This window comes from Camellia sinensis, chromosome 11, assembly GCF_055761805.1.
Source record: "Camellia sinensis isolate YWXY chromosome 11, ASM5576180v1, whole genome shotgun sequence".
Taxonomy (NCBI): Eukaryota; Viridiplantae; Streptophyta; class Magnoliopsida; order Ericales; family Theaceae; genus Camellia; species Camellia sinensis.
The window spans coordinates 9,087,815-9,102,343 of record NC_138971.1 but is presented as its reverse complement, the minus strand read 5'-3'; the positions used below and the strand labels follow the sequence as shown (position 1 = coordinate 9,102,343).

Below are 14,529 nucleotides of genomic sequence, written 5' to 3'. Positions count from 1 at the left end.
CTTTTCTTATCTGGGACATGTGCATAAGTTATGCATCCAAAAGTTTTGAAGTGATCTATACTGGTGTATGCACACTTCAAGCCTCTTCAAGTGTCGTGTTTTGAACAGAAAAAGTAGGACTACTGTTCAACACATGAATACACTACTTTACTGCCTTGGGCCAGAATCTTTTTGGAATATTTACTCATACCAGCAAGCTTCTCACCATGTTAAGGATGGTTCTATTTTTTCTCTCTGATACACCATTCTGTTGTGGTGTATAAGTAGCTGTGAGTTCTCTTCGAATACTATGATCTTTACAGTAACCTTCAAATTCTTTTGAGCAGTATTTTCCACCACGATCAATATGGAGAGTGTAACAACCACTTCCTTAATTAATTGCTAATTCTGTGGTTTACTTTGATTATGTGTTTATGTTGATTATGTGCCATGTGTAATTTGAATTGTGTTACGGTGAACAAATGTGTATGGAATGGAATTTGTATCTATCTAAATCAGTAAACCATAAGGTTCAAATTAAATAGCTGATTAGGAAATTAGAGCCTAATTCACATTAGTATGATTTAGCTTAGTTTCCAGTACATTAGATTTGTGATGATTTAATTAAGAATATCATGTGATGTAAATTAAGTTGAGATGAAATAGTAGTCTAAATCAAATTTAGGTATAATATGAAACTAGAGACATAAGTAAGAGAAGAGGTATATGTTGAGTCAAACACTTGAGAGAGAAAGAGAGAGAGAGAGAGAGAGAGAGAGAAAGAGAGAGTGTGTGTGTGTGTGTGCGTGTGTATGTGTGTGTGTGTTCTAGAGAACTCAAGAAGAGGAAGAAGAAGAACAAAGGATCCTCATAAATCATCCATCTAAGGTAGGATTTCTCTCTTAATTTCTTAGATTTGAGTCATCTACATTCCTATCCTCTTGAATTTAAGCTTAATTAAGAAAGAAATCATGTATAATTGTGAGTTTGATGATGCAAATTCATGTTAGTGAGAATTAGCTCTAAATATCAACATGCATGGCATACTTTTAGGAAATTCTTGTTAATACCCAAAACTTCTTGCATGATTCTTTAACTTTGGGGGAAACCCCATGGATTTTGAATTTTGAACTCGTATATGCATATTTTGAGGGTTTTGCACTTAAGTTCAAGATCTTGTTCTTTAATAAGGACTTTAAGTTTTTAGTTCAAAGTTGTGAATAGTATTTGATGTTGAGAATCCAAGTTTAAGTTGTTTTCGAGAAGTTTTTGGTGAGGAAATGCATAAATTTGAACCCTAATTTGAAGAGGCTGGAGTTCCAAGTTCGAGCAGATTTTTGGATTGAAATGAACCTAGATCACACGTGCGGCCTAAGGCCCTGCATGTGCAACCAAGCCTTCCCTGTCTTAGTTATGCTACTGCTTTAATTGCACGTGCGAGGCACACGTACGGTGAAGGTTTCGCACGTACGGCCAGTGCTTCCGCACATGTGGTTTTCAGGGCAGACTCAATTTTGAGTTCTTTCCATTTTTCAGACCCCTGGGCCTCTATTTGCATGGTTTTCACATGTTTTTCACATTCATACGCATATCATGAGCATGGATTAAATTAGAGAACAAATCAAACTAACCGAATGAACAAGTAGTGAATGAACCGAATAGGGTTAAGGACTGACTGAATGAATTGCATGTATATTAAGATGTTGTGCTTGAATATGTTTGTGTAGGTCAGACGCCACATTCTAGTCGCGTGCTTCATGAAGCCAACTGTGAGTAACAACTTTGTAAAGATATATTTGATTATATGTATTTTCTTATTATACAGTATACCCTGTTTTCTGAAATGTTATTTTCCTTATTAGAATAAATGATTGACCTATTTTATGAACTATATTCGTGGCATCCATAGCATTTGTTACTGCTACAGAGATCTCTGTCAGTTCCAACACTTGGAACTTCTGTTTACTATATTGATGGCCATCAATTCTAATTGTTCAGTATTTATGACCTACTGTGCTGTATTGCTATTGGATGTACCACATATGACTTCTATAATTTCAATATGATTTCAATTTGAATGACAAATTATGAGATACTGATGGTGAAAGTGACCCACTGTTGAATTGACCATTTTAAATATTGTAAGGACATAATCCATAACCCCTTCACACTGTTGTTATTCACTGGGCTCTGCCTCATTGTTTTATATATGCATGTAAGTGATCAAGCACAGGATCGGACTTAGAGGTGTCGACCTGAACCCTATTTTGTCAAGCCAACCCCTATGCCTTATTGTGAGGTTCCAAATGGTTAAGCTTTAAGGCATTTTGGGTGGTTCGGTATTCACCATTTTCATAATTGTGATCAAGTGTATGAATCTTTTTGTTTAATACTGATTTTTGGTTGTTGGGATTAACTCCCTGAGTTTTGTTTATGTTTGCATACTAGCTTGACATGGACGTGGGTGTGTATATCTATAAAGGTTTGTTGTGTTCATTTAAGTCTTCACAGCTCATTGGACATTATATTTTAATATTTATTGGCTTCTGCCAGTTCCTATTACTATATTATTGTTAAGCAGGCCTTTGGTAATCTCGAATTACTGGCCGGTCGCTTCTCTAATCCCTTGAGGTAGGGGTTGGGTCATAGCAGAGAGTTTTGATGGTTTTCCCTGTTTCATTTTCGACTCGTATCTTAAAGCTTTTAAATGTACTAAAAGCATCTGATTTCTCTTGCAAAAAATAAACCTTTCAAGTATAATCATCATTGAAGATAATAAAAAATATTATACCCCCATTAGAAGATGGATTTATCGGCCCACAAATATCTGAATGAACCAACTCCAGGACAATTTTGTCTCTCCGTGACTTTCTTTGATGGAATGGAGAACGATGTTGTTTGCCAACAACACATTCTTCACAAACTTAAGAAGGAGTGGCAATTTGAGGGAGTCCAGTAACCATATCTTTCTGTTGAAGAGTCTTTAATCCGCCAAAATTCAAGTGGCCATAGCGAAAATGCCAAAGCCATGAGGGGATTTTTACTTCAGCCATTAAACAAGGTTGAGTTATTGTTATCTTTAAAGGAAACAATCTGTTTGAACTCATCTGAACAATAGTAATTGTTCCTCTTGAAGGATCATAAATCTCACAAGCACCTTTTTTAATAGTTATCACATAACCTTTTTCTTGCAACTGACCAAAACTTAACAAATTACTTTTCAAGTCAAGTACATAAAAAACATTGGAAATTGTTTCTACAAAACCATTCTTGTGTTCTAATATTAACATCACAGTAGAATAATCACCAAAACTGACAATAGAATGAAATCCTTCATTTAAATAAGAGAAGAAAGACTTATTTCTATACATGTGGTTGCTGCAGCCTGTATCCACATACCAAACATCTGACTCGGGTTCTGCATTGACATGAGAAACGATTAACAGAGTTTTTGCTTCTTTGTTTTCAACAAAATTTGATTTCTCAAACTTCTCTTTGTCGTTGGACAGTTTGGCATAGCATTACCATCTCTATTGCCTTTACCTTCCCTTCTTCTACCTCTACCTCTACCTCTACTCCTTCCTTTGTAATTTGAGAACTGAGTAAGGTAGAAGCTTTTAAAGCTTGCTTATCCATAGTTGAACTTCAGTTCATCTTTTGTTCGTGGACTAATAAAGAACTCTGGAGTTCATCAAGAGAGAACTCATCTATATATTTCAATTCTTCAATTGAACAAACCACGTAGTCATATTTTGGAGTCAATGAACGTAGATTCTTCTCAACAATAGACAAATCTTCCATCTTTTCACCATGAAATCGCATCTTATTTGTTATCTCCATAGTCTTTGCACAATAATTGGTAATTGACTCACCATCTTTTATCTGTAGAGTCTTAAAATCCCTTCTCAAGGCTTGAAGCTATGCACACTCTTGAGGAGCCTTGATATTTTTGCTTCATTGAATCCCAAATATACTTGGAAGTTTCTTTGCTAAGAATTGTTTCCAGGATAGGTCGATCAATGGCGTAAAATAAGTAATTCTTTGCCTTCAAATCTTTTAACCTCAGTCATTCTGACTCTATTTTTTGTGCATCTGTGAGTGGCACGCTAGCTGCAAGTGCTGCTACACCAAATTCAATGACTTGCCAATACTCTTTAGACCTTAAAAAGTTCTCCATCAACATGCTCCAATGGTCATAGTGACCATCAAAGCGAAGGATTGTTGTCTGCACAAAATTAGTCTCTGTAACCATTGTTTCCTTTAAAAAATCAGAGGAGATAAAGCAGCTGCTGCTGTTCCGAACTGTTCTAGGGACTGCTTTGATGACTCTCATAGTTTTGGAAACTCTCTCTTGCTTTCTCACAAACTAAACCTTGCTCTAATACCACTGTTACAAGCAGTGAAGATGAAGAAAATGTGAGACTTAAGGACTTGATTTTATTCATCAAATAAGACTGGCTTTATATAGGCTCATACATAACAGAAAATACCACAAAAGTAGGCACTACTTAGTACTAATAGCATGAAAGTAGGCATTGCATATCACCACTCAAATGTGCAAAACAAACTCCTATAGACTAGGTAAATAAAAACAACCTGTGGAATAGAACTCCACTATTAACCAAATCCTAAAAACTAGGACAACTAATTCCTACAGACTAGGACAACTTTGACTTACTCAGTACAAAGAAAATAAACGTCCGCTCTAAATTATTCAACAGTGATTTGGTGGTTCCGGTGGCTGAAGTTAGGTTAGTGATGGTTGGCGATTCTGTCTCTAAAGTTTGAGAGGCATTAAAGAGATAAAACTCATCTTTGCTAACCATCGCTCTCTCTGTGTCTCTGTTTTTGTGCAAATCTTTGTTCCATTGTTGTTTCTCAGTTTCAATCTGATGAGTTGAAGTAAGAGAAGTGCAGAAAGTTGTTTGAAACCCACTTCATTTCTCTTATATTTTTCATCAGATACGTTCAATCGATAAGAGCAGTGTTGATTCGAAGATGAGAGTTCTATGAGTCTCTGGTAGATTCAAGTAGTACTTTTTGTTTTTATACAAACTCAGAATCTTTATTCTTTCCATGTTTAGAACATCGGCATTTATGTCATCGTTTTGGTTCTCGATCTCGGAGAGAATTAACAGGTAAAAAATGATAGTTAAGAAGATGAAAGAGGAGAGTCGTGGTTCAATAGATAAGAGAAAAAGTAGATATGGGAAGGAAATTTCAACAGATCATGGATATGCTCTGTAAATTTCAACATATAAGAAAAATAAGTTTAGTAAAATTTAAGAAATAGATTTTTGAACAAATAATTTAAAAAAATTCAACAGATAGAGAAAAAATTCATCAGATAAAAAAATTTAAATAGATAAGTTCAAAAATAATTAAACAGTTAGAAAAAAATTCACCAGATTGGTTGAAAGGGTAAAATTGAAAACAAAATATCTTCCAAAATAATAAAATATACTTCTCACCAACAAAAAATATTCACTGGACTTAACGTTTTATGCAATTATTATATTGGATTTATTGATAATTTTCTCAATATATTTTAAAATATATATTTTTCGTTTATTTTTTTAGGACAAAAATAATAAAATAAAAGAATTATGATTTTTAAATCAATTTAATTTTTAGAAATTGAATTTAAGAAAAATTGAGTGGTCTGTAAAACTCACTATGAGTATCAATTCTCTGTCTTCCCAATTAGTTTGCTTTTGTTTGGGGACTAAACATTTTAGTCAAAAAGTAAAATAAGTTACTATAAATTTTCACATCACTCTCTCTACTTTTTTATATATTTTTTCATAAAAAGTCAAAAAATTACTAAAATAATTTGTTCCTAAAGTGTACACACTAACAACTCCATTGTGAAGAAAAAGTGAAATTGGCTGAACTTTTAGCATCATTATTATTTTTTTTTTTTTGGAACTAATTTTAACATCATCATTGATGCACTAACTAATGCATTGTTGGTACTCTTACGTAGAGAACTGATAAGAAATAATAAGAAAGACGCGGGTTTTTTTTTTCATGTTTAATTTATAAGTTGAATGATAAATGATAAGAAATTATGAGAAATAGTTGGAAAGAAAACTTTTTTATTAAATCTATTTAAATTTTCATTAAAAATGGTGAGGTTTGTTGAAAAATGAGTGATTCTACTTATACCATTACTTTACCTCTTTACACCCTCCATATAAGAATATATATATATATATATGGGTAATTCTACTTACACCACTATTTAACCTCTTTACACCCTCCATCTCATTACACCACTAAAAAAAATATAATTCTCATCACACCCCCAATATATTACCAAAACTAACCCTAAATTAACTATTTCATCTCTTTATACCACTAATTTTGGTAACACGGTGCTAAACAATTTACATTATTCCGGTGTTATGTTGCCTAAAAAAATAGATTTCTCCAACATTTTGTTACTATACATTTACAGAGACATTTTCTTCCAAACAATGATTTCTTAATTTGTGGTGGGCCTATTCGGTAATACAACGCTAATTAGTTTGAATTACTCCAGTGCCATGTTATTGGACAATATTTTTTTTTTCCAGCATTATGTTGCCGTCCAATTAGATGATAACAAAAAATTAATTTGGGCCACTTGTGAAGTGCATGTTCAGTGATACATTGTTATACAAATGGGATTACTTTAGTGTCATGTTGCCAAACTACAATAAAGTTGTCTAGGCTCACATCGCTATACATTGAAAGATTTACTTTTTCCTTGAAGCATCCATAAAAAAATTCATAAATCAAACACGCATCCATAAAATCATACATAAAAAGCATCCATAAAATTATTCATAAAAACATCGAGTGTACGAATATCCATAAAGTATCCATAAAATCTGTCATTGTTTGCATCCATCAATCAAACATGTTATCACAATTCATCTTGGTAATTTGTAGGTAATTTTTCCCCCCTTAATAGAAATAGACATCCACACTTTTTAAAACCTGTCAACCTCAATCGTTCCCCTTTGATCTTCTAGTTGTCTCTATAGTAACCATTTTTTTACAAGCAAGTGTAAGTCTTGGTTTTCTTCCATTGCCTCCCGTATCTAATATCTTTATAACAATGACAAATCCAGTCTTCTTCCCAACGTCAGAAGGCCATTTAATTAATGCTTCACGACTACTAAAAATCTAAAGATAATAACTATATTTATACGTCAACTTATTAATAAAACTCAATACATATTAAAAATAAGAAAAAATCGTATTCATAAAAAAAAAAAACTTAACAAATCTTGTTTGTAATGAATTCATGACTAGAGTCTACTAATATTGCAGTACTTGCGTTGTTGCAATGAGTATAATCTTTCCAGGCAAAAAAAAAAGATATATATATATATATATATATATATATGTATATAAATGAAACTAAAAATGCATAGTAATGAGAAGCCGACCAAATTTAAAAAATTCCGATTTGAGGTTATCAGAAATTTATCTTTTATTCGGTAGTTGGTTACCAGACTTATATTTTTTGTTCGACAATGTGATGCCGGACTATTTTATTTTGTTTGATTTTGAACCACCGAACGAAAGTCAAGCACCAGTCCACGAAAAATGAAACAAAACCTACCAAATAAATAAAAAAAAACTCACCATTTCACTTTTTTGATGGTTCTTTGCCACCGTTTCTTCATCTATTGCTTTCTTTAATGATCAAAATACTATAATTCTCACTTTTTGAAAAGAGATGTGTAAAAGAAAAGAAAAATTAAGAAAGGAAAAAGAGTAGGGATTGAAGACCAATGGGTGTAAGGAGATAACAAAATGTATTTAATTTTAGTGTTTTGTCCTTACAAGTAATTTCACACATGGATAAAATTGGGGGGGGGGGGAAACTCATATGGAGGGTGTAAAGAGATAAAGTAGTGGTGTAAGTAGAATCACCCTATATATATATATATATATATTTCAATTTTACCCATGTATGAAATTACATTTAAGGACAAACACTAAAATTAAATATATTTTATTATCTCCTTACACCCCTTAGTCTTCAATCCCTACTCCTCTTCTTTCTTTCTCAATTTTTGTTCTTTTACATATCTTTTTTCAAAAAGTGAGAATTATAGTGTTTTGATCATAGAAGGAAGCAATAGATGAAGAAACGATGGTGAAGAATCATAAAAGAAAATGAAATGGTGAGTTTTTTTATTTGTTTGGTAGATTTTTGTTTCATTTTTCTGGACTGTTCTTCGATTTTTGTTCAGTATTTCGAAATCGAACAAAATAAAATAGTCTAGTATCATATTGTAGAACAAAAAAAATATGTCTGGTAACCAATTGCTAAATAAAATATACATTTTCAGTAACCCAAGTCTAAATTTTTTTAATTTTTTTAGCTATTCATTACCGTGTATTTTCAGTTTCATCTTTTTATATTTTTTATTTTTTTGCTTGGAAAGATTATGCTTCTATTCATTGCAACAATGCAAGTACTGCATTATTAGTGGACTCCAGTCATGAATTCATTACAAACAAGGTCTGTTAAGTTTTTTTTATAAATAAGATTTTTTCTTATTTTTAATTTGCATTGAGTTTTATTAATAATTTGACATATAAATGTATTTATTATCTTCAGATTTTTAGTAGTCATTGAGCACTAATTAAATGGGCTTCTAACGTTAGGAAGAAAACTGGATTTGTCATTGTTATAAAGACATCAAATGCGGGAGGTAATGGCAGAAAACCAAGACTTACGCTTGAATTGCGTTTGAATGTAGTGCACTACGTGCAACTATTTGGTTCACAGGAAAAAGTTGATGACCTTGCCTTTATTTTATCCTACTTCGAATTTGGCCATAGATTTAATCATTAGATGACTATGCCCGACATAGGCGATTTGATAGCATCATACTACCGAGTCGTTCTTTATCATTTATCCATGCAACAGTGCTTGACGCTTCTACCACTTATATTAGTACCGATTGCAACACCTTATCGAAGAGATATCTGCATAGGATTTGTAAATGGAAACCATTTTCGTGCAGGTATAGACTACCGAATCTACTCAGATCATTATCATGTTTTATTTTGTAATTCTACTTATTGATGTCTTTGCTATAGGTTTATCTATAACCTAGTCATCTAGTACCTCTGATAGCAAATAATTAGATTCATTTTCATCATCCGTGTGCTAGTGGATGGGAGAAAGCATATACTAACTACATTTTTCAATTTTGTACCCTTGTCAGCACTGATGTAGTAACTACTGAAACTATCGATATAAATGAATTGTAATAACATGTTTGATTGATGGATGCAAACAATGACAGATTTTATGGATGCTTTTATGGATGTTTGTACGCTTGATTTTTTTATGTATGATTTTATGGATGCATGTTTGATTTATGAATTTTTTTTTTTTATTGATGCTTGAAAGAAAAAGCAAATCTTTCAACGTACAATGACAGATGGCTAGACAAATCTATTATAGTTTGGCAATATGACACTAGAGTAATCTAATTTGTATAGCAATGTATCACCGAACAAGCACTTCACAAGTGGCCTAAATTAATTTCTTGTTATCATCCAATCGAACAGCAACATATTGCTGGGAAAAAAAAGTTTGTCTAGTAACATGGCACTAGATTAATTCAAATTCATTAGCATTGTATTACCGAACAGGCTCGACACAAATTTAAAAATCATTGTTTGGAAGAAAGTGGCTTTGTAAATGTACTAGCGGTTGGGCACACACGATGTGTGTGCAAATTAAATAAATAGGAATAAAAGAAAATAATAATGAAATTAATATTATAATGTGTACTTAGTTTAAGTGGTATGAGTCCTCATACTTAAACCCATGGTCATGGGTTCAAGCCTTGCCCATCTCTTTTTTTAACTTTTTTAAAAAAAATAAAAAACACTGCCACATGGCATGAGAAGAGTAAAGCAAGCTTCAAGACACCATATTATGTGTTGACTTTATAATAGTATAGATAGATAGATAGATAGATAGATAGATAGCAACAAAATGCTGGAGAAATCTATTTTTTCTATCAACACAATACCGGAGGAATGTAAATTGTTTAACACTGTGTGACCAAATAGGCACTTCGTTGTGGGTTCCACTCATTGTCTTTCCTGCGTCTTTCTTTTTTCTCTTGCTGCATCTTTCTCTGTTCCCTTATTTTTCCTCCAAAAACTATTGGTGTAAAGAGATGAAAGGGTTTTGAAGAGTTTTACTTTAGGGTTAGTTTTGGTAATATAAAAGGTGAGAATCACATTTTTTTTAATGGTGTAATGAGATGAAAGGTGTAAAGAGGTAAAGTAATGGTGCAAGCAGAATCACTCGAGATGTTTTTGATTTTTTTTCAATTTTACCTACGTGTGAAATTACTTTTAAGGACAAAGATTAAAATCAAATATATTTTCTTATCTCCTAACACTCATTACTCTTCAATTCCTACTGCTTTCTTCTCTTCTTAATTTTTTTCTTAGCTACATATCTGTGACACCCCAAGTATTTAATTAACACTACGCTACTACCAAAAAAAAAATAATAATAATAAAATATATCTTATTGCATAATTATACGTGCTATAATATAATTTAATTGGGACTGATATATCTAAAATATGATTAATCTATTACTTGGGGGCCAATGAACACAACAATTAAATTGAAGGAAAATTAGAGGCTATGAGGAATTTAAAGAAACGCACGCAATTTGCTGGACGAGTGAAACCTACGCCATCTGTGCTGTCTAGGACTAGGGGGAGGTGATTAATTAATTTAGGGACATTAATGTAGGATGAGTCATCACCCAGGCCTGTGTATATAAAGGAAAAAGGGGCTTTAATTTAAATTTCATGTATGTTAATTATTTTCTGAATTCCATTTGCTTAAATTGAAACCCATGAATGTGTTTGTTTAAATTTTAGAAATTATTTGACAATGATTATAGAAATGTTTATTTTTGATAAGTACCACCACGGGAGTCCTATGCTTTGGAGGACTTAAATAACCATTAGCCTCTGATTGGTCATTTTGTGGCCTTTTATTTGTCATGGATCCATTGACCTCTGTTCTGATTGTCACTCCAGTGATCTCTGTTCTGTTCTATTATGTACCGTGGTTATGGTTACTTACCTACATAATTTCTGGATTTTAGTTTCTACTACCTAAATAACTTGTTTATTCAAATTACGTTATGTTAAATGTTTTAGTTTAAATAACTATCCATGATTATTTTGTACCCCTACACTCTTGGTATAAGGAAGGATTATGACCTCGTGTAGTGGACCAGCATAGAACTTGTTGCTGACATGTTTTTCATTTTTTTTTCTTTTCTTACTTTTTCTTTGTTTTATTATTTGTCACCGAATAATAAAATAATAAAAGCCGATGGATGAATTTCTTTTTTATTTAAATAGTAGGGTAGTTAATGAAGTTAATTATCTATATAATTATTTTCTCACTTTTATTTCACTTCCGCTTGCACCACTTAATTTGGTAAAATGAGAATTAGTTAATAAGTTGCGATTCCAACCAGGGGTTGGGTCGTGACAAAGGTGGTATCAGAGCTAGGTTTTAATTTACAAATATAGATATATATATATATATATATATTTTTACTTGCCATGTTAGCCTTCCTATGTATAATCTTACCCGTGTACCACGACTAATTTTGGTGATGTAGGGATGTCCGAGTTTATTCTTAGTGAGGCATTCTGGAATGAGCTCAAGGCTATGAGTTTGGAGGGAATTTTAGGAGTGCACCATGCCCCCACCTCGACAGAAGGATAGGGAGACTCTGAAGATATAGTCAGGTGACTACATCCGACCTTAACCAACTAATGGAATGACCAATATATGTACAGGCTGATCCTGATGATGTAGCATCTTTATCATGGAGGCAAAGTCGTGCCTATACGCGAGGATGGTATCTCGAACCTACCCACGTGGTCGGTCTTGCCCCAGGATTTGATTGCCCTCACTACATAATTGGCCCTTTGCCCACGCATTTTGTTGAGAGGAGGGGAAATGTTTTCCCCGATGACTACATATTCACCCACATCGCCAACCCTTTAGACATTATTAATGTCTGGAATGTTGATGTTACCAATGACTTAACATATATCGAGGCACCTGGGTGGATTGTCGATCGAGCATTCTGGGGATACTTGTAGTCCGTCCCTCTTTACACAATACGGGGCAGCATGGGTCTGTTCCGGGGTAGTGTAACTAGGATACGAATTTGAGCTTTCATACAGCAATACCTTCCATGGCTGTTTGACTAAATATTAGAGAAAAAGACGATGCTTTTGTTTTTTGTTTTTTTGTTTTGTTTTTGAGAACTAACCACGATTAGTTCTAATCCCTATTTTTGTACTCAAGGATTAGACACTGACATAACTTTTAACTTTTGGATAAGAATGCGGTACTAACACTATATTTGTATCAAGGAAAGCTGGTGTTCTATATATTTATGTACATGATGCTTTATACATATGATGTCGTGTTTATTAAATTATTTATACTAAATTTACCTTGTAATAATGGCCAATGATAGTAATGGAACCGGGTCATCTATCAGTGGAACTAAGTAAATGGAAAGAATCATGGAAAGAGCAGTTACCAGCTTTTTGCAGGCCCTACAAACCAACATAAACAATGGAATGTCAGAATGACGAGAAGAGCCGGTTACAATAAAACAGTTCCAAGATTTGAAGCCCACCATATTCACTGGCGTTTCAAACCCTTTGATAGCAGAAGCTTGGGTTAGGGCCTTGGAAAATATTTTTTGAGCGTTGCCTTGCACAGAAAGTCAGAAGGTAACTTTTTCTACTTTCACTTTCACTTTCAAAGATGATGCGTAGGAATCGTAGCTTCTCACCCAGGAAAAAGAAGAGATCGTGACTTAGGTACGATTCTTGGAAGTATTTTACAAAAAATACTTTCTAGATTCGTTGCGGGAACAAAAGGCGTCGAAATTCATATATCTAAAGCAAGGAACCATGACAGTGGCTGAATAGGAGAGCAAGTTCACACAACTAGCTCGATTTGTGACATATATCATTCTCACCGAAATCTGGAAAGCTCGGAAGTTCAAAGCCAGTTTAGAGGATGATATTAGGAACAAGATTGAGATTCTGAAAATGCTGACTTATAAGGAAGTGTTAGACCGAGTGTACATTGTGGAAAAAGGATTAAAGCCTCGCGCTTACCAAGCCAAAAGAAGCGATTTTGGAAAAGAGACAGCAGAAGATCTGGAGTTGCACCTCCCAAGAGGGTAAATACAGGCATAATCAGTTTAGGCAATCAAGGTCCTACTAACCCCAGAGGTGACAGCATTCCAATTTTCCCTACTTGTGGAAGAGCTCATTGGGGACGATGCTATTGAGATACGGAAGCATGCTTTAAATTCGGACAAATTGGCCACTTGCTGCAAGATTGTCCAAAGCTTACCAATCCAACAGCCGGCCCCTCTGAACCAGCCCTAGAACCCACAAGACCTGGAGGAGTGAAGAAGGACCAAAAAGGCCAAGAAAGAGCTTTTGCCCTAGTGCTTAGAAACCCAGAGATTTCTGAGAACATTGTGTCAGGCACACTTTCTGTTTGTGGTGATTTTGCTCATGTCCTCACTAACTCTGGTTCAACTCATTCTTTTGTTGCACCGCACATTGCTTCCAAGTTAGCATCAACCCCCGAACCCTTAGGATATATACTGTCTGTGTCCTTTCCTTCTAGTCATTCTGCCCTTGGTACCGAGGTGTACAAATCTTGCACTATATCCTTAAAAAGTGAAACCTTATATGTAGATTTGATTCCCCTCCATATTGGCAACTTTAATGTGATTTTAGGAATGGATTGGCTGGTTGCCAATCACGCCTCTATTGATTGTAAAACCAAAAAGGTCTCCCTTCGGTTACCAAACCAACCCGAGCCTATCTTTGTTGGAACTGGAGTTTCCACTCCTTTATGTGTCATATCCTCTGTGACAGCCCAACGACTTCTAGAAGTGGGTTGTTATAGTTATGTCTGTTATGTGATCGATACTCAACAAGAGGCCCCCACACTTGATGCAATCCCCTTGGTTCGAGAATTCCCGGATGTCTTTTCTGAAGACTTACCTGGTACCCTGGTTGACCCAGAAATCGAATTCACCATTGAAACTCAACCTGGTACCCAACCAATATCAAAAGCCACTTACTGCATGTCAATAACGGAATTGAAAGAACTGAAGACCCAACTCCAAGAACTACTGGACAAAGACTTTATTCGACCAAGTATCTCACCCTGAGAAGCTCCAGAACTATTCGTAAAGAAGAAGGATGGTACCATGAGATTGTGTATCAATTATCGAGAATTGAACAAGGTCACCATTAAGAATCGATACACCTTGCCATGAATCGATGACTTATTCAATCAACTTCAAGGCGCCCAATTATTCTCGAAAATCGATTTGTATTCTGCTATCATCAACTAAAAGTTAAAACATAAAACATTGAACAAACTACCTTCAGAACACGTTATGGGCACTACAAGTTCCTCATCATGCCA

General features: G+C 34.1%; 2 protein-coding genes across 2 annotated transcripts; one reads left to right on the top strand and one right to left on the bottom strand.

Moving 5' to 3' along the window:
• Positions 1–2,903: 2,903 nt before the first annotated feature.
• Positions 2,904–3,819, bottom strand: LOC145803340 (uncharacterized). The gene is made up of 3 exons (XM_082896609.1): positions 3,660–3,819; positions 3,505–3,561; positions 2,904–3,397 (listed from the first exon to the last, which is right to left on the bottom strand). The coding sequence occupies exons 1-3, from the start codon at positions 3,817–3,819 to the stop codon at positions 2,904–2,906; spliced, it is 711 nt and encodes a 236-aa protein (XP_082752735.1).
• A 5,020-nt stretch (positions 3,820–8,839) lies between these two features.
• Positions 8,840–14,269, top strand: LOC145803337 (uncharacterized). The gene is made up of 2 exons (XM_082896608.1): positions 8,840–9,011; positions 13,446–14,269. Exons 1-2 carry the CDS (start codon positions 8,840–8,842, stop codon positions 14,267–14,269), a joined length of 996 nt encoding a protein of 331 aa, XP_082752734.1.
• The last annotated feature ends 260 nt before the right edge of the window (positions 14,270–14,529 follow it).